At 46.4% G+C, this 20,441-nt stretch overlaps 1 protein-coding gene across 1 annotated transcript in view; it reads left to right on the top strand.

Moving 5' to 3' along the window:
- The window catches only part of SYNPR (synaptoporin), a 108,788-nt gene extending 88,999 nt beyond the window's left edge, over nt 1-19,789 (top strand). The window contains exons 4-6 of the mRNA XM_075513983.1: nt 8,864-9,062; nt 18,216-18,407; nt 19,161-19,789. Of these exons, the coding sequence (XP_075370098.1) occupies nt 8,864-9,062; nt 18,216-18,407; nt 19,161-19,427 (658 nt within the window). The 3' untranslated portion in view covers nt 19,428-19,789. The remainder of the gene's footprint in view (nt 1-8,863; nt 9,063-18,215; nt 18,408-19,160) is intronic.
- The last annotated feature ends 652 nt before the right edge of the window (nt 19,790-20,441 follow it).

Below are 20,441 nucleotides of genomic sequence, written 5' to 3'. Positions count from 1 at the left end.
CGGCTCCTGCCCTGTGTGCTGCTCCGCCTGCGATTGAGCCCACGGGCTCCCTGAGAAAAGGATTTGACGTGTACTTTGTATGAAAATATTTTGACTGGGAGTTTTATTGGTGCCATAAAACTCTACAGAGAACTTAATTTGATTGCTTTAAGTTCCTTAGGACAATATACTTGGGAAAATTATAGTTAAAATACAAAGTTAATGTTAAAATACAATACAAAGGAATAAACGTTGCTGCATCTTCTGTAATTGCTCTTGCATTTATCTCAGCTGGTCTTGGAGGTGAAATTGCTGCTTTCAGGGTTTATAGACCTAGATTAAACTGTATGTGAACCCTGCTTCTCACAGGGCAAAGGATTTATGCTTTCAGGTGGTTCTGGCTGAGCATCAGGTGATGCCCAGGAATTTGGATTGGTTTTACATGGCGTTCCTTGCCCATTTGATTGTGGAAGGCAGGGTGGATTGGAGGTGGCGTGAGTTATGAACGCGTGCGAGCAGCAGCAGAGCGTGTTGGGGTGCGGGAAAGGGGCTCAGCAGTCCCACATCGCTCCAGGCAAAAGCACTGCCCAGGGGTTTGGTACACCCACTTCCCAGAAATGGTCTTACTAGATTCAATGACTGTTTTTTAGGTCTTTGCTTTATGCTTTCTGTGGCTTATGTTATATCTCTAGATGTTTAGATTTTTGTAGATTTTTCTCCAAACGGAAGCTTTTGTTCTGCTCTGACAGAGGGTTGTTAGTTTGGAAGCTGATTCCTCTGTCGGTCCGGAGGAGAGGGCAGCAGGAGGGACATCAGAGCGATGGATTCAGTCAGGATCTTATGGTGGGACTGGGTAATGTTGGACTGTTGTGTATGTGGCAATGCAAATACATGCCTGTGGCATTTCCAGGCCTCCTAATTTGCGTTGTTCCATGGACATGATGACTTTTTTAAGATAATCAAGGATTACTTTCCTTCAGAGATGGTAGCTAAGCTTCCCAGTGACTATGAAGCAGTTCACCCCAAGAAAACAGCTCAGTGAAGGGAAATCAGAACACAATGCCACCAGCCTGTACCGCAAAGAATGCAAGTACACAATCTGAGAAGGTATTTGGGTTTGTAAAGACCAGTGGAGCATGTCTTTGAGTGCTATGCTCTGCTTGCACAGCAAGGAAAAGTGTGTTTCTGAGAAAAGCTGTGAAAAAAATCTTGGGAGATAAATCTGGGTCTGGATGTAGGCTTGGAAGTGGGGTTGGGATCACCCACTCAGCTTTCCGAGCGCTCCCGGCGGCGCGTGTTCTATAATGAGCCGTTTTATTTCCTTTTTGGTGCTACGGCGGAGTACTAGAGTTTGCATTACTGTTACGCGCACAGTCTGAGGAGGTTCACTGCTACGGCTGGCACGCGTCCGGGACGTTTCTTCCTCTGGGAGTGTGACGAAGCTGTTGCACAGGCTGTTTTCCAAGCACTTTGTGAGCGCAGTCACTGGGAGCGGGTTCTGCAAGAGGGATCCCAAGCTGCGGACGTGGTACTGGTGCCCTCTCCCCACCACTACTGGGGTTGTCCCTATTCCAGTGTCTTTAGACCTCATCTTCAAAAGGGTTTTGTAGCTTCCCTTCCTGGAGACCTGAGCACCTCGGAGGGTCTCCGAGTTCCTGTGTTCACAGGAGAAGAGATGTGAGGTGGAGAGGGATGGAGCAGAGGACGCGCGTGTTGCGATGCTCTGGGTAGGCATTGCGGCGTGCCTGCGCCGAGCTGCCGGCACTGGGGAATTACCACCTCTCCCAGCGCGGCGCACGCAATGTGGTGTGCTGAGACAGCAACTGTGGCTGACAGCTTGTCCTATTAAAAACAGTACTGTAGGAAAATAGTACTGGCCAAATGTTTGCACAACAGCTATGTGCGAGTGAGGGCTGGGAACCTGACAAGTTAAGAAATTGAAAATATGAGGGGGGGGGAAATATTTTCCATTATTTTGACTGGATATAAACCATAAAAGAATATAGGTTGTTACAGCTTTCCTGGTCAGCTTCCCAGCAGCGTCTTCTGGGATTTTTTGGTGATGCTGCTCTGGACATGCATTTGGATGGGTATAAGCCACTGAAGGGAGCTGTGACAAGGGGGAGATCTTTAGGGTTTTCAAATATTCAGGACAAGAGTTAGGAATAAATGTTTTCAAGATGAAGTATGTATTTGTGTGAAACTACTGGTAGTGTTGAATAATTCTAGAGAAATATGGGCTTTGGGATATTTTTTGGAAGAAATTGAGAGGTTTCATTGAGAGGACAGAAGTTCAAAGTGAAATACTTTCAAATACTCTTTGATCAGCAAACTGTATTCTTTCTTCATTTAGAAGCAAAGAAACAAAAGGTTGGATTGCTGAGTCAGCTGGAGAATGTGATTTTTGTTTCCTGTCTCTGGAGGAAAATGAACTGATTTCATAGGGATAGGTATGTGGTAGAAACTAATGTGCTGCTGCTCTGGAAGGGGAGGAGACCAAGGAGAGGAGGGTACTATACCGTTGGACGCTGGGGAGTCTGGAGGGGGTGTTGCTTTTTGGGGGCTGGTAGAGTGATGTATGGAAAATTGCTGGGACAGATAGGAAATATCGATAAGCGTCTCACGGTTTCGAATGGCTGTGGCATATGCAGGCAGCGCTGGGATGTGCGTCGTGGCAGATGGGCAGTGGGAAAGGTGGGGGACGGGAATGCTCGAGTAAATGGTAATTTCTTGGGAAAAGAGCTGTTAGAGAGCAGGCTTGGGGTGAGAAACAGTCTTGTTGCTGTTAGCAAAGGGGTGGAAAACTCTGGTTTTGCCAGAACATCACAGGTGCAAAAGGGCCAGGGAGCAGTTGCCTCTGTGGTACCTGCTGTCCCGCTGCTGGGCTAAGCCCATCACATCCCCACAGCTGCCCAGGGCTCTACCAACATTTCAGCTGTTTGACTTTGAAGGGCTGGAGAGAACTTCAGTGTTAATGACTTCAGTTCAAATGTAGTATTAACAGGCTGACTGCCTCAAAGAGATTAAGTTCAACAGCTCCAGGATGCCTGGGTGCAAAGATTCAGATCCTATGGGAATTACTGGATACTTGTTATAATTGGCAAAAAATACGGACCTAGAGCAACTTCTTAGTAGTGGCTCCCTTTGCAAGGTTCATGGTGCGTATGAGAGCTCGTAGCGTGGCTTCATTGCTGCAGGGTTCCCCCCTCAGGAGTCGGTCCTGGGAGAGCAGATCTGGGGGGAGGAGGAGGAGAAAGCTGCCGAGCTCAGCTCCAGCCACCCTCCCAAAGGCTGGAAGGAAGCCTGTTCCTTGCTGTGTGGGCAGCCTTTCAGATAGCCAGGATTTAGCACTGAACACGTGGGGATGCCCAGCACTGGGGGAGACGTTCTCTGTAGTGAGGAGCACTGTGTGCATTGCTTCCTCCCTGAGAACAGGCTGTGAAGAGTGTTGGAAGAGTCAACCGACCTCGATTTCATTAGAGAAAAGACCTTTCCTTCTCAGGCAGATTTCTACTTTCACCTGAGTATTAAAGGTTACTTTTAAAGTACTTTTCTTCATGCAAGTAACATCTCTAGAGAAGTCTTATGGGAATGATGAGCTCTGCTGTGAGAGGAAAGGCTCCCATTTATTAGTGTTCTTCCACTAAACCTATGAAAAAATCCATATTTGGCACCTCGAAGGGGCATTTGCCCAGGGACTGGCTGGCTGGAGGCACTGGTGTGCAAGCACATCAGCACAGTCCTCTGGAACAAGGGAGCCGCAGCGTTTCCAGGGCTAACTAAAAGAAATGCCTTTACTTTGTATTGCAGAGAAAGGAAGACCAAAACCCCTGTCCTGTTCTTGTGCCTTGCCAGAGCAGTTGGACTTGCTAAGGGGCCCTGTGCACTTCAGCATTTCACTACTGTATCTTGAAATGTCATTTTTCCCTTGTTTTGGAGGTTATCAGCCAAGATAAATATTTCACAACAAATTCCTCCGCGAGTGCTACCTGCAGTAACTAATTTCCAGTGGTGTATTTCATTGCTTTGCAGACAGTAAATACAATTGACAGTCTGACTACCAGAAATAAGTGAGGGGGAAATAAAGCCCAACGAAAGGATAATGGATCTCTGGATTTTTGCAAGCACGTGTGTGGGTGTTGCAGAGTTTGCTCAAGCATGTCATAGACGGGTTGGGGGGTGGATTACAAGATGCTATTTTCAGAAAATAGGACAACCTGCCAAAACAGCTTTTTTTTTTTTGCCTGTTTTTCACCACATCCTAGTAAAGGAATGGAGAAACACTAACCCCCATTGAGAATTTTTGGAGGCAGAACTTTGTTATTTATTAATCCAGGCGCTGATCAAAGCGCAGGAGAGGAAATCTGTGCCGGTTCATCAATAATACTTGAGTGCATACTTGCTGTTAATTGCACGTTCTGTTGGTTTCAAGTCTAAGCCCTGTGTGCGTTGCTAAAGGGGGAGGTTTGGTGAGTCAGATGAGATTAGATCACTTGGTGCATACTCTCCTGCTTGGGCTCTTCTGTGTCTGCTGGTAGTGGGACATGGGACAAGATGGGTCTTTGGGGCGGTTGGCTCTGACCGTTTTTGTGCTCAAGGATCATCAGGTGGACTGGGCTGCTCGAAATGAAGAGGGGCTATAATTAAAAGCAAACTGTGCCTTGAATATTGTACTAAGGAAGTTCAGGAAAGAGAGGCAATGTCACATTTACATGGCGAGAGCACAGCTTCTGCTCCCCCATGCACATGTAACAGCTGTAGCTTTGTTCGGCATGTCTGGCTTCATGTATTGTTTTCAGAGCAGGGGTAATTAGCGTCTGAAAACGTAACTGCTCTTTGCTATTGTGGAACAACGTAAAAATCCTTCTTTTCACTGTAAAACATTCCTGCCCTCTTTTGATCTTGTCAAGCTAGACAATACAGCTGTCTTGTCATCATATTTCCCACGGCAACGGAAAGTTTGCCAAATGGTAGAAGAAACCTCAGAAGCCCTTAATTACTGTGACTTCATCAGTGAAACTTGACTGCCTATGGTGGACCTGCTTCAGATTCAAGTGAATTTGAGGGAATTCAGACCTGGATGGCTTGGCAATGGCGGCTGTTAACAAACAGACCCCGCAGGCGAAGGGGATGGTGTCGGTGGCGATGAGCAGCGAGGCTGACCTTAGCGCTGCTCTGCTGAGTGCGGGGTGCCAGGTCACCTTCCTGAGTCAGCTTTATTTCTGAATTAATAACAATGCTCAGTGCAATACAAGGCAAAAAAGCTCTGTCCAGCTCACTTTTTGGAGGAACTTAGAGGGGAAAGGTTTTTCATTACTTTTTTCCCTAATTAGGTAAGTTTATTACTGAAGTGTTCCTTGTTTGCATTGTCCATCAATCAGTGACAATCACTTCTGCTGATGCAGCCCAACAGCGTTGCTCGTGTGTGAACAAAGTGCAAAGGGAGTGATTGCAAAGGGTCACTCTCAGGGCTCCTGATTTTGCTTAGGAAATGGAGAAGCAAAGGTGAAATGCAGGGGTGGTGCTGGAGATAGAAAAGCAGCAGAAGGAACCCACCGGCCAAGGATGACTTGAAGGAAAAGGTGGGGTGTAAAGAATGAGAGACAAGAGCACATGAAAGAAGAATGTCAGAGGAAGTAAGAGGCGGAACAGGTACAATTACATCAAAAGTGGGAGGCAGAGGTGTAGAGGTAATTAATTTTTGTGAGTCATCACCGAGCCATCCTGCCCCCAGAAAGGCTGACTCAGCAACATCGGTGGAAAAATCGGAGCTTTCTCTGAGATGCCATTCCAGATCAAAGAGGTTTCAGTTAGTAAAACTGGATTTTCTGTCACTGATCCTCCCCTGCTTTAAAGAAACTTTTCAAATGCATCTTGCGAAGTCAGCATCCACCCTAACCACCCCAGGGCTTGGCTCGCTCGCCTCTTCCCTGCCACCATCTCATCTTCCCAGGTCTGAGTCATGGTCTATTTTGGGGCTCTTTGCACAACTGAGATCTCGGTTGTTTGGGCAGAGGTGAGGTGGCCACAAGAGGCACCAATTACTGCATGTCTCTTAGAGGCTAGGGAAATCTAAAAAGAAAAGCAAGTGAATAAAAATAACTTGATGGAAGAAGGCTTCTGTGATTTGGTGTCACTGACAGATGCTTGGCCACAAAAGCACTGCTGGGAAGATAGGAGTGAGATGTTAATGTAATATGAACGTTTTTTTCTGGCTTATCATGATTCAGTGCAGTGACTGCAACTAAGGTGCAGTCAGGAAAATGGAGTAGAAAAGGAAAGTGGTCTCAGTTACTTTACCATGTTTCAGAAAGGCTGGCGGGTTGTCGGTGATTGGACTGGATGGGGCTGTGGTGACCGAGGCCATCGGAGGTGCAGCAGATGGGCAGCAACTCCTGCTCTAAATCTTGATACAAACATTCCTTATGTTATTTCACCTTTGGTATGCGCAGGAGTTTGAACTGCTACTTGCAACACCATGCGTTGCCCAGTGTGCTATTTCAGGACTCCAGGGGAGGAAAAAAACCAACCACCCTAAAGATGTGTTTTACACGATAAAATGCATGCGGAATTGCCTCGTTCTTCTTTTTTCTTCCCCAAAGCAATTAGATTGTATTTAATGTAGCTCAGTCCCATAGTGCTTGTGAAAGCAATGTGAGGGCCAGAGCAATTCTCTAAAGCCTATTTGCAGTGCGAGTTGCTAACATGAAACTGTGGAGCTCCCACCATCGCAGCAAAGCCTGGCTTTCTTGTGAGGGGCCGGAGCCTTCTCACTGTGCTCAGCTGGAGAAGCAGATGCTGCACCCCGCAGCAGGGCCCTTAAAAAGCAGCTGCGGTACCTGAGTGTGGCTGTTCAAACACAGCAAATGCAGTCAATTATTTAAGAACCAGAAAATGCTACTTAAGCATTGGGGGGGGGGAATAAACAAAACACCCCCACCCAACCTTGAACGTCTTTGTGTTGAGTTGCAAGGTCTGGGCTGATCGGGGGACCCTGGGTCTGCCAGTGAATGGGGGACCACTGGACCCTGGGCTGCAGCCCCATGGGCTGGGTGGAAGGTGAAACCTGGCTTGAAGCCAGCCTCAAGCCCCGAAGACAGGACCTGCGGAGGACCGTGGGCACAGTCTGTGGCTGCACAGCACTGCGTTCCCCTGGGGAAGGAGGGGTGGGGTCAAGTTTCTTCCAGATCCAAAACTCTACCGAGGCTGCCGCTGGTTTCAGGGGGTTTTGAACTGGGTTCCCAGTCTTGTTCTGTGTCAATACAGTGCCCAAGCAGCTGTGCACGAGGAAAGCAGAGAAAGCTTTCTTTTCTGACCATGCAAATCATGTATTTCAAAGCCTTCCATAATCCTAGTGATGGGTAAAACAAAGCCACTTTCCCTCCAGGCTGCAGAATTGGCATGACAGGCACTAGGAAATCTTCCTTCCCTGTTTTTCCCCCCCTTTAAGGAAAGAACAATAAGCCCTGACGAAAAGTGTGCGTGCACTGATGCCAGGAAGCTTTGAAACCAAGTCAGGAAACTGTCTGATCATGAGCATTAGAATCTCTCGTGTTCAGTTTTCATCAGACTTTGCTGTGTTCGCGTAGGGGAGGCGAGTCAGCCGCTGCTCATCTCTGCGATCTAGGCAGACGCATTTCTTGTTTTCATCCCACCACTACTATAGTGACAGAAGCTCAGGGAAGAAAATGCCTGAGGCAAATAACTGGCGTTATGCGTCAACCGCTGATGAAAAGGTTCTGCCTACGTGTTTGGGTACGTTTAGTTTGGACTAGGAAAAGCAAAAAGTCATGCAATCCTCCAACGTCCATTAATCCATCTTCTGTGATTTCTACTGCGGGTGCTTTGTTTTCCTCTAGGGACCTAACTTTTTATTTAGTCATATATTCATGGCTGCTGCTGCCGTTGGCTCGCTGTTGCACGCATTAATTGCCCTTGAGTAGAGGAATGTCTCCCAGAAGGCCTCATCCTTTCTCTGCACCAGATCATAACTTTTTTAATTGCTGCTGTTAACTTGCTGCTGGCTTCATCCCCTCCGCTCTCCCTCTGCAGAGCAGAACACCATGGTCCCTCATCGGGCCCCATGTCCCCACTGATGCTAATCTGGGCCATGCAACAGGACCAGTCAAAGTACACCCTCCAAGGATCCCCTTTCTCTTTCTGAATCAGAAATTAAAATTATTAGAGCAAAGAAGGGTCTGGCAGGAGCTGCCAGACAGAACCACAAATCTATTAGCTCGGTCACTGATTGCAAACGGTGCGTGAGTACAAGGTTAGGGCTTTGATTGCTTAAACCATGGCATGCAGACTGTTTCTTTGACCCAAGTTGTGTATTTCTGCTGCAGCTTTGTTTTAAAAGCTTTTACTGTACAGGCACTATATGGCTCACAGCCCCATGGGCTAACAGCCACAGGTAGTTGTGCACTAAGCTATTTTACATAGGAAGTTGTGAGCTTCCAAATACAGGTATCCCATGGCCTTGATACAGAGGATAAGACCTGTTTTCTGCCACCTTGATTGTAAGAATTCAAGAATCAGATTTTCTCATGTTACCCTTTTTCGGTTGTTGCCATGGCAAAACCCCCGAGAGAAAGGGGGGGGTTCTACCAAACCACTGGAACATCAACTCTTCTCTGAGATTGAGTAAAAGATGTGTTCAGGTCCTCAGTCTCACCTAGACACTCACATGGAAGAAACCTCACGTGTATGAGCGGCTCTGAAGAGCACAGCCCACAAGACTACTTACAGGGCCAGTTATTCAAGCGGAGGATCAATGTGCATCAGGAACGAGATAGGGAGACAGAGCAAATGTATTTATATCTTTATTCAGGTAACAGTTTCCTTTTTCTGTAGTTCACCTCCTGCTCTTTGGGATGTTTTCCAGGTTGCATCAAGTGAATTTCGATGCTCCCACTTGTGAAGGCAAGCGCCGAGAAAAGCTCTCCTTGATAGGGGACTTCTCTTCTTCGGCGGAGTTCTTCGTCACCATTGCAGTCTTCGCCTTCCTCTACTCGCTGGCTGCCACCGTGGTTTATATCTTCTTCCAGAACAAGTACCGTGAAAACAACAGAGGGCCTCTAATTGTAAGTGTGCATTTGCAGCATTTTCAGGCATAGGTCCTAACCTCTTGCTTTTTTGGTGGTTGAGGCTGTGGTGTGGTCTGGGAGATCAAGTGGCCCAATGCCCAAAGCATCTCTGCATTCACCTGTTTCTATATCTTAATGGTGATTTAAACTTTTAACGTCAAGGGTAACAGACTATATGTGGGTATAGTCCCAATCTTGTATGTACTTGTGGGATTCCCTGCTTCTCTCCCGCTGCCTGCAGTGATGGTGTTCACACAAATAATGAACAGTAGCTGGGTGGTTGCAGGACTGGAGTCTGAGCCATGTGTCTGTGACAGCAGAGCTTCATTGGTGGGGAAAAAAGGGATCTTGGGCATTGCCCCAGCAGACAAATGAAACCATGCCCCTGACCAAAGCCTGGCCAGGGAGATTGCTTATTGCTAATTACTGCTGGGTTCGGCCAAATTATTTTGCTTTGGAGTATTTGGAGTAACCTTTGGAGTATCTCCAGTATTACACTGAGCTCGCAGAACATTTGTGTCTGCGCTGGTTTACGAGGCTCCTCATTTTCCAGTTATCATTCTACGCGCCCATCAAGCTGTGGCTGTTCCTACCTTTATTTTTCTTTTTACTGATTCCTGAAGGCTTGTGATAAAAAGCAAGTGCTGCCGTGCATCCGTTTTCTCATAAATCAAGACTGTAAAGCCAGCGAGAGCTATTTTGTTCTAGCGTCCGTACCCTGTCAGCGCATCACGCCCCGTGATACGCCCCTTGGCCTTGCCAGGCTGCTAAGGGCTGTGTGCTGATCCTCCGCTGCGCTGAAGTTGGGTCAGGTCTCTGCCTCTGCGGGCTGTAGGGCTGCATCACGCTCTCCCTTCCACGGGCAGCCCTCTCCTCCGCGACTGCAAGGATAAGGTTACACTAAGGTAGAGGAAATATTTCTCTGAAGTCTCGGTGTGAAGGGCAATTCAAAGGGGAGGCGGTGGGAGTTTAATGAGGACCGATGTAAGGAAAGAGTTAGTTCTGGATTTCAGAAAAATCTAAAGTTTATGACTGACAGAAACCAGACACGTGGCTGAGACTTGTGCCTTAAGTGACTGAAAGCCACCGATGAAGAGCATCAGAAAAATATAACAAAGGAAAATAAATCACCAGCGCAGAAAGGCTGTACCTGTTAAAGGAAATAACTACGGTAACAGTAAGCAAAAGATTAAACCGAGGGAAGGTAATCTTAGCATCATGGGGTTTTGAGGGAAAGATCTTCCTGCTGCAAGGAGATGCGAGTAGTTTTATTTAAGTTTGCATAATTCAAAACTGATGAATTGTTACAGAAGGAAAAATTCTCATTCCACTTCAAAGGAAATTAATCCTCTTCATTTGGGGATCGTTGGGACCTTTCCTCTCTCCCTAGAAAATGGTGAGGAAAGGAGAGGAAATCTTCACAGAGGAGAGGTAGAACAGACAAGATAAAGGGTTCCCTACAGAAACAGTAAATAAATAAAGTGCCTTGCTTCTGCTTGATTCCATTGATATCAAGTAATATCTCATTTCAGACTGTCTCACCAAAGAATTAGTTGCAGAGATCTGCCATTTTAATTTTCTTGTGGAAAATAGTTCTTTCTTCTGACCAACCACATTATCCTGTGTAGCAATGGAAAAAGGAAAGAGAAAATAATACTAATATGTCAGATTGTGATGTGGCCGTTTGCCGTCATCCAGGACTTTCCTGATACAGCTGCTGCAGTCGTGTTTGTCGCAGGTTGCACGGTGCAATCCGCTGCAGCATTAACGTGGCATTGATTTAATTTGTTCTGTGTAATGGATTGTAATTGAATCTACAGGTTAAATTTAACCGGTGTCCATTACCAAAGCCATTACTGGAAATTTGCAATTTCCCAGTCTTTAAACCAAGCCTAAATGACCTTATTTGTTCAGAATATAAAGATGCTTCTGAGTGTGTCCTAGAGCAAAAGCAGCTCCTGCCAGTGAGTGGTGTTGGGAAGCGGCTTGGGGTTACGCTCAGCTTACACCTGCTCCACCCACATGCTCCAGCATCTCCTCTGCACTGCCAGCTCCGTTGTGTTCAGTATTTTTTAGAAAAAAGACCCTTTTTCAAGCGGAGAACATCCCTGCTGGTCTCTGCCCAGTGCGATGATTGCAACATCACAGCCTGATTGGGACAGGGCGCGAGTCCTACTGCGCAGTGGAGATGTAGGGAAAATGCAGAGCCCCAGGCAGAGAACAAGCAAGCAGCTGTAGCCAGGAGGAATTCAAGGGTCAAGGGAAACTCAGAGTGCAAACCAGCTTCCCACAGCTGCAGGGCTCACCTGAGGGACGTAACAGGCAGGCGATGCATCCTCCAGCTCCGGGCAGACGCTATACTGAGCTGACGTACCCAGCAAGATCACACTTATATTAAATCAGATGTGTGAGTATGTCTCATCCCTGAGGTTGTTCCTCCCAAAGAAAAGTGCTGCAGAGATCTGGGGTGCTTTGTGCACGCCTGAGTCCAGCCAGCAGTCACTCGGCATGTGTCGGTGCGGGTGGCAGGGCAGTCCTTGCTCCTTCCTCGTCACTGTGTGTCGGGCACCGTTTCCAGACTACCAGTTTTTTGCTGCTTAGTGAACAGTTAGAAGATAGTTTCATCTGTCCTTGCTTCTGCTGCAGTGCCTGATCAGTCTTGTATTTAAAACCATTCCCATTTTAAGTCTTGTACTTTCTCTTGGCTTGATATTTGCTCAGTCTGGGATGACATCTGCCTTTAAGCGGCACCCTCTCGGAGCTGGCTGCCTTTCCTCCTGACAAATTTTCAGGATTTGAAAAAGGAGTATGACAGGAGAAGTGGAGAGAGGGAAAAAAAACCCTTTCACTTGAAATTTTAAAATATTTTTTCAAAAAACCCTTGCACAGGCAGTCAGAGCATCAATGCATTACCAACTTGCAGTGGCCTGACTGGATGCAGAATGTGACTCAATGGTCATTAAATTCTTTATAATCATAAGAAACTCGCAGACAAAATTTCAGTCACAAATATTTCAAGTTTACCTTGTTTATACAAATATAGGGAAACCCAACTGCATGTGCTGAGATCTCAGGGAAGCATCACTTTAACTGTGGAAAAATATTTTAACGTTCAGTGTGAAGTGAGACATCAATGGGGAGGAAATATTTCCAGCAGGAGAAGCCGTTAACTCCTTCCGCGGCTGTCTAGATGGCACCGGCATGTTTTATTCACTGTGCAGTGAGCCATGTCTGTTGCTAACATTGCCTGTCAGGTCTGGGGGATAAATATCTTCCTTTTGGTCGCACGGGGCCCGGGTTGCGTTACTCGTCTGCGGTGGAGGTGGGAGTCGCCCCTTCCCACGGGGCTGTCGGCAGCGAGCCCTTGCTGTGTACGCCCTCCGCTTGCCTGGGTGGCTCCGTGGAGAGATCATCTGAGGGGGGGGCATACTAGATAAACCTAGGAGAGGACCTTGCATTCCCAGTTCCTAAAGGAACAAGGAACAGTTTACCAGGGATTAAATACCTAATAGATATGTGCGATGTGTTTCTGAGCTCTGCAAACCACAGCTGTGATTTTAATTTCGTTGCAAACTCTTGCCCGATGCACGTGTACAGCGAGGAGCTGGGGGCTTGCCTTGGCGATTACAAGTGCAAGCCAGTTTCTCAAATGACTGATTAGCGCTCAAGAGTCAGAAATATTTTAAAGAAATTAATTGGAGATGGTTACTTAGATTTTAATGAATGCCATGTACAAAATCTGACTAGTTTTCAGTATATCTGCATCTCTAAGCCTAACCTAAGCTGATTTCCACTTGTGTAACACCGTGTACCCCGGGGAGGCATTGCTGGTTTGCAATGAGAGCAGAGATGAGCTGCACCCAGGGACTGCCACCCCAAGCACCTCTGTCTTGATGCCCTGTTTCAGATCTGTATGTTTGCAGCTGCTTGCAAGCAGAGAGTAACCGACCCAACCGTTAGTCCTGCGCTGAAGTTTTAAGGTGTCAGGGGTAGATGCTTCCATCTATCTCTGGAATGGGAAATAAAGGAAAGAATAGTCATGGTCAATGTGTATCAGTACCCATCACTCTGACTTCTTACTTTTTTCCATAGTTTCTATACCCATATGTACTCCATTTAAAACCCACACTGACAGCTCTGTCTCTATGTGCCTTCAGGTTTGTCTTTGGGAAGTTATAGACTGGCTATGAAAAACCACATGCATTCATGTATAAATGTAAATCACTTTATTTGTATTCCCATCAACTAATATAAAAGCATAAAATTATTTAGCCAAGAAAACTGACATAGCCCTGAAAAGAGGTATTTCATTTTTATAGTGATTACTTGATAATCTCATTCTTACAGTGCATAAAGATGCTTACATGTAAGAAGATGAGATCTTTCCTTTGCATCTGGAGTCCTGTGAATAATCACACTAAGCAGAAAGGCATTTGGTTCTTTACATATGTTGCAGACTGAGTGAGTTAAGTACGCTCCTAGTCCGCTCTTTGGAGATGTCCTTGATTAAACATGTTTTATTTCCTCCCCTTTGTCCTGCTTTCTAGAAAATAGATAGGAAAAGAATAAAGAGCCATCTGTAAAAACAAAGACTGAATCCTTTGCAGTTAAAAAATGAAATTATGAATTACTGGAATAATTCTGTGCATTTCAAAGAGCTGTTTCAGCCCACTTTTGTCATCTCCTTTTTGAAACACAAGCCACGGTGACCTTGCTGTACACGCTGGTGCCTCCCAAAGGGTTCTACACATCCCTGCCAGAAGCAAGCTCACAAGGCCATACACCACTGCAAAAAGCATGTAATTCTTTCAAAGCTTCATTCAGCAGAAAATCTGGGTGGGACCTTGTTCGAACCAAAAAAGAGCTACAATGCCACCATAGAAGGCGTTTGTCTCCTGCAGCGACCTGCTGTTGGCCACTTTCCTGGGCTGGGGCCGGGGCTATGGCTCTCATTGGGGTGGCTCTTGAATTTTTAGGTCTGTTGTGACTGTGAAAGCAAATCCTCTGAGCGGTTTGCCCCTCCTGGGGTAAGGAAATCTCCCTCTGCTTCTGCATGGCTGTGCCTGAAACCTGTTGGCAGCGCTGCCAGGCTAGGCAGGCTCTGGCTGGGAAGGTTTATAGGCTTTGGCATTTGAGGAGTTGCTCCCTTGTATGCTGTAAATGTATGAAAGGGTTTTGTCAAATGAAAAGGTTTTGTGGCATGAGCGTTAGTGGATGGAAACGTTTGCGGAGAGGCACTGAAAGCCCTGCGTGGAAGCCAGTCATGGGGCCAGCAGCGGCGGCTCAGCGGGGAAGGGGGGAGCGTGAGCATGGCAGGGATGCCAGCCACGCTCCAGCCAGGCCAGAGCTGAGGTTTTGCATGTTTTCAAACATAACAGCCCAGGGCTGTCGTGCCAAACTTGGAGCACGCTGGCCGGGAGGGAGGGCAGGGCACGGCGAGCGCGTGGGGACACGTGTGTTGCAGCACTCCGGGGGCTGCTGAAGCCACCGACCGGCTCGGAGCAGGCGAAACGCAGCCCCTTTCCGAGCGAACAAGCAGCTTCTGCAGATGCTTTTGGCTGGGTGAGATTGCACTGGACACTGGGGGATTCGAAACTCTGGTCGAGAAACTTAAGTAACTGCTCCTTCCAAAGACAGGCATTTTGTAAAAGCCAGTAGCTTGATAGCAAGGAGAAATGTTTCAGTTACCACGAAAAGAAAAGGCACATTCACAGTTCTATTCTAAAACATATAATATATAAAATTGTTCCAAGTAGGCATTTTTGGCAAACTCAGTAATAGCAAGTTTCAACTTGAAAAAGGCAGCAAGAATTTTTTTTGTTACACATACTTCAGGCTCTTAAAAACTTCCTCCTTGGATATTCAGCATATTTTGAATCTTGTTTTCTGCTTTCTCCTACATGTTCCTATTTTGCCTCCTTCCCAAAGGCACCTGTAGGCAGACCAAAGTATCTCAGCTGAGATCTAAGAAACTTTGCAATTAGGAGTATAGCGTAACTGTACAACAATACACACTGAAGAGATCTGTAGACACCATTTAAAGAAAGCAACTACAAAAATTACTTTGTTCCAAAGGAGAAAAAAAAAATCACCCATGCTATGGGGATATTAAACATTCAAATGCAAGATTTGTTTTAGTATGCAGACACTCTGGCTTTAATTACCAAGGAGAAATTCCCCAGATAGACATTAAGCTACAGAACAGCTTAGCTTGAAATTCACTTTTATTTTCAGCATGTCATTATCTCGTAACTCTGTTCCACCCAGAGGTGTGAAAATGTTCAGCCAGAAATCCAAACCCACTTGAAAACAAGAGAGGTTCAAGTTCCAGCCAAAGCTGAAGGTTAGCAAAGATTCAAAACAAATAGGAAGACACAAGCTCTCTCTAGTCGTATATTTTGCTCCTTGCACAGCGCAGAGGAGATGGAACAAATTCCCCAAGAGCCCGAGTCTGGCCATGTAGCCTTGGTGAGAGCACCTGCCGAAAACCCCCTCGTGTGTCATTAGCCTTTCTGTCCTGCCTTCTCGACAAGCCGTTGGCCTTGTAGCGTGTTTCTGGGAGCGGTCACGTCCTCCGGCTGGTGGAGGGGTTTGGGTGGGTGGTTCTCCGAGTCCTGCTGGGCAATCTTTCCCCTTTGGCTCGGTGCATTTCTTGCACCCAGCCAGACTTTACACTTTTGGGGAGTTCCTGTATGTAAAGGGCTGATCCCAGCCCCCTCAGGAGCAGGGACCCTTCCCCCAAGGCTCTGATCTGCTCTCAAATAGGGGAATTAGAGGCAGAGCGGGCAGGATCGGGCAGGGTTAGGCTTTTATGGACACCCTGGTGCAGGGGAGCAGAGGAAGTCAGCAGAAGACTGGAGGATGGGGTGAGATGGAGAAGACAAGACCTGAGGAATAATGTGAAATACTTAGTCCCTTTAGGACCAGCCCCTCAACTGCACAGTGCTATTGGATGTTCCTAGCAGTACTTTATAGCCCAGGACATGAGCTACTAGCAATTAGAGTGAGGGACTCTTGCAGATCGCAGTCATTTGTGCCATTGAGTTGTGCAAATGCCTCACCAACATGGGCTCGGGATCTGCGAGCCCAACAGCAGGTCTGAACCCCTGCTGCTGTCCCCTGCTTGAAGAACTTCGCTCACTTTTAAAACTTCCCTCTTTTTAGCAAGTTTAAGCTCCTACATTGTGTTCGTTTTGGTCAATTTGTCTCTGCTTCAAATTTCTACCTGCTGTTACGCATTTATTTTATTGTTGTTGCCAATGCACTGATTGCAGAGCTTGATTTAGCTTGCGAAGTCTAATAGTGTGGTGGCACTGAGAGAGAATTGCTTGTCATTTAAAAAATTTATTCCCCAAAACTCTGGTGTGTCCCTGTCTATTGTGTCAATCGGAACGTATGTGGGGGCTTGGCATCCACGTAGATAACATGTCAAGCCTCATAGCAAATAAAGACCATACCCCATCATAATCCATAGCTCACTGAACATCTGGTGTTTCTACCAGCTGGAATTTTTACGAAATGTTTGCAATTGAACGGTTGCCTCTAGGAGTCCGTTTCTCATTCAGTTACTGCTAGGACATATAAGATACGGTAATTTCTTTTGCTGGAAATCTCCCTGAGAAGAAAAATTACTCTGGGCTATATGCCTCTGCCTACCCAGAGTCTTTCTGGGTGTTAAGATAGTTGTCAGCTCCTGGGCTTCACGCTCTTCAAGAGAGCCCATTTGGCCAGCATGAAGGGAGGTCAGAGGAACTCAAAGCTCAGTGGCAGACACAGGCCTGCAGAAAACAAATTGTGGCACTGCTAAAAGAGAAGGATGTATCCTTTGGGAAAGCATCCAAGCACAGTTAATTTAATCCCATCTGCGTGAGCAGAGAAATCCTTTGCTCATGGCTCGCTTGCACGGCTGGTTTATTGACTGGTGCATCTTCCATCGTGGGAAAAGCTTGCGTCCTCCGTCCCTACGGTGCCACGGAGAGCTCCTTCCCCAAATGTCAGGTGTGCTTGTAGAAGAGGAGAATGATGTTTCCCAGGGATCACTTATTTCTTTGGATAGAAAGCCGAAACACTGTGTTCTTAATGAACATTGTCTCTTCCTTCCATGTACACCTTTACTTTGTAAGGGGGAAGGGGAAGCAGCCCCCATGGGAGGTGGGATATCAAGACGCAGCGATGCAGTTAGTGGTATGTTAGACTTTGGCACCTCTACCATCTGTTGTGGGCTGACAGATGGGATGAAATATGACAGCAGAAAGGCTCTTCTGTTTTAGCAAGACACAAGAAAGCTTGAAAAATCACACCTCCTCCCTCCTTTCCCCCCAAACCCACACAACAACAGTGTCACTTGGCCACTTGTTCTGGCTAAGACAAGGAGAAGTTTATGCCTGTGCGTGCTCCTGAGAGTCTTTCGAGGGAAAAGTGAGCAGAGTGGTTCAGAGCAGAGCTGCTTGGAGGTGCTGGATCCTGGAAGGACCGCCACCCCTTCTCCCCTCTCTTCACGTGGATGGGAATTAGGAGCAAACGCTTTACGGGGACTGAGGCGTCTCTGTGCTTGGCAAGCCTTGCTGTTTATTTGTTCACTCATGGTAATTAGCGGCTGCACGGCTCGTGCAGAGCAGGGACATTTGGCCTTACCTGTAGCTGGTGAGAAAACTCCTCATCTGGTAGCTGAGGATTAGCCAGTTTCAGGTTCTCCCTGAGATGCCGCCACGGATGGAAACGCTTCCTATCGGAAACCCTCCCCGGCTGTCTGTAGGAGCACCTGGGGGAAAGCCAGCCCTCAGGAGGGCCCAGCTCCTTTCCAGGCATCTATATTTTTTTTAAATTGATCCCCATTCATCAGCCAGGTGCCATGAATGGCCGGATTTCCAAGGCAGCTCAGCATCCTGGGCACCAGCCACACGCTTGCGGGAATCTGGCCTCGGGGTGGGAGATGGCAATGGCAGCCGAAGGGCTCTGCCCCGTTAGGCATGTCAAGCACTGCTGAAAATTAGCTCTGTAGGTGACGACGGTAATCGCAACCTTCCACGAAATAACAAGCTCTTGTTTTTTCTGTCCTCTGATGCGAGCTTTCAGTTTTCTAGTGTTTTTAATATTTTTTCTTCCCAATGGACACAGCAGTATAATGCTTCTAACTAATTTGTCTTTTAGGATTTCATTGTGACAGTGGTCTTCTCATTCTTGTGGCTAGTGGGCTCATCTGCTTGGGCTAAAGGACTGTCAGATGTAAAGATTGCGACCGACCCAGACGAAGTGCTATTACTGATGTCTGCCTGCAAACAGCAGTCCAACAAATGCTTGCCTGTTCGCAGCCCTGTTATGTCAAGCCTCAACACTTCGGTTGTAAGTGACTTGGACTACTACTTTTCACCCTTACCTTGCAAACGTCTTTTCACCTCTCTTACCCGTGTGTTGACCTAAATCTGCTGGTGTAAACCAGTTACCTGAAATGATTTAATTGGACGTACAGTCTTGCTGTGGGGAAAGGCACGCGAATCACAAAAGCTCTCTGCCGTGGAGCAGCAGCTGGATGAGTGTGCGGGGTTGGGATGGGGAAAAAGCCAAGCATCTGTCCAAGTGCGTTGGTTGGCCTGTCTGCTTTTAGCTTGCTCATTGCAATGCTTTTGAAAAGGAGCCTGTGTGCTCCTTTAGGAAGAAAAGGTTTTGTGCCTTACAGGTTCCTTTAAAAATCCTCAAAAAACCCCATACAATTGGTCTTCAGGATGTTTAAAAAAAAACCAAAACTTCAGGACAGCAGAGCAATTAATTTCTCTCTTTTTAAATATTTTATTTCAATTTTATCTTTCTACAGTTTCGTTAAACTAGATTATGTTTTCAAACAAAAAAAATATTTTGGCCTAAAAACTCAACCTTTTCTTGGAAACAAAAAGCAAAACAGACACCTTGTGAGCTACAGCTAAGGGAGGTGAATTTGGGAATTTGCTCCCAAGCTGAGAAAATGTTCCAGCAGGTTTTGGGAGAAGGATGGACTGGGAGCAGCTTTGCCTTCTCCCAGGACTGTGCAAGGTCCGTGATGTGAGGCTGGGCTGTAAGACCACGGCTGCCGGGTGACGAGCTCCTCTTCTCCCCCCCTAGGTCTTTGGCTTCTTGAACTTTATCCTCTGGGCAGGCAACATTTGGTTTGTGTTTAAGGAGACAGGCTGGCATTCCTCGGGCCAGCGGCACGCTCCAGACACCATGGAGAAGCAGTCCAGCAGCTACAACCAAGGTGGCTACAACCAAGACAGCTACGGGCCGGCCGGTGGCTACAACCAGCCGGGCTCCTACAGCCAGGTGGGTGAATACGGCCAGTCCCAGAGCTACGGCCAGAGCGGGCCAACCTCCTTCGCTAATCAAATTTAGAGTTCATGCAGCACGAGCTCTTGCATCCCTCACGTGTAGAGAGTTTAACAGGTCTCAAGTTTCAGTGGCGCCAGGCTTTTAAGGGTTTTACATAAATTAATACTACAACACGGTGTTTAATGTCGACTGAAGATCTAAGCCTACCTCCTGAGGCAGATGGGAGGTGGCCAGTGGGCTGGAGTTGGCCTTTTTTACCCTGACTAGCCAGATACAGGGGACATGCTCATTGCAGGTGGTGACCTGGAGTCAGTGTTGTCGTATGTACTGTAGAGATAACTTTATGGTAGTTTTGTATGTGTTAAGATGGTAGAAGCATTTTGTAGCCTCGAGTCTGTAGTATTTAATATGCATAATATAATTGAATTTCCTTCTGCATTTTGGTGAAAAACGAAAGTGTTTTGCTATTATTTCTACAGATTATTCTGTATATCCATGCATGTAACATTGCACCTAAATTTTCAAAACTGCCTGTCTGTGACTCTTCAGAGCATTTGTTTCAGTTATACTTTTTTGTTTCAGAAGATTTTACTATTATTTCAGTTAACTGAGTCATCTGTAATTTAGTGCATGGATAAGCAGTTTCATACTACCAAATGTCTGGACTGTGTAAATGGAACTTCTCAACTTCTGCCACTACATTTTGTTAAATGTACGTTTAAAAAAAGTATGCATCTTTTATATATTTTGCAGAGTTTAATATATGGCTTACCCAAGTTCTGAATGCTTTGTAACTAAAATGTTTTTCCTTGAAATGGCATTCAGTAGTATATATGGTACCTGACCAATGTTTATTCCATTTAACTCAGCTAAGTATTCATTCTATAAGTCACTATTTCTATGGATGTTTTGTGAATCTTTTAACGTGAGCTGTGGAAAATAAGGACCAAGTAACTGTGTTATATGTTTACAAAGATATTTATTTAACTAAGATAACAGAGGTGCAGATATCAGTATACAAAACCATGGGAAAATGCCCTGTTGCTTAATACAGCAAAACATGAAAACCGCATGTAT

The sequence above is a fragment of the Mycteria americana genome, chromosome 11, assembly GCF_035582795.1.
Source record: "Mycteria americana isolate JAX WOST 10 ecotype Jacksonville Zoo and Gardens chromosome 11, USCA_MyAme_1.0, whole genome shotgun sequence".
NCBI classification, from domain to species: Eukaryota; Metazoa; Chordata; class Aves; order Ciconiiformes; family Ciconiidae; genus Mycteria; species Mycteria americana.
The sequence above is the reverse complement of the archived record's forward strand: the minus strand, read 5'-3'. Positions and strand labels throughout refer to the sequence as shown.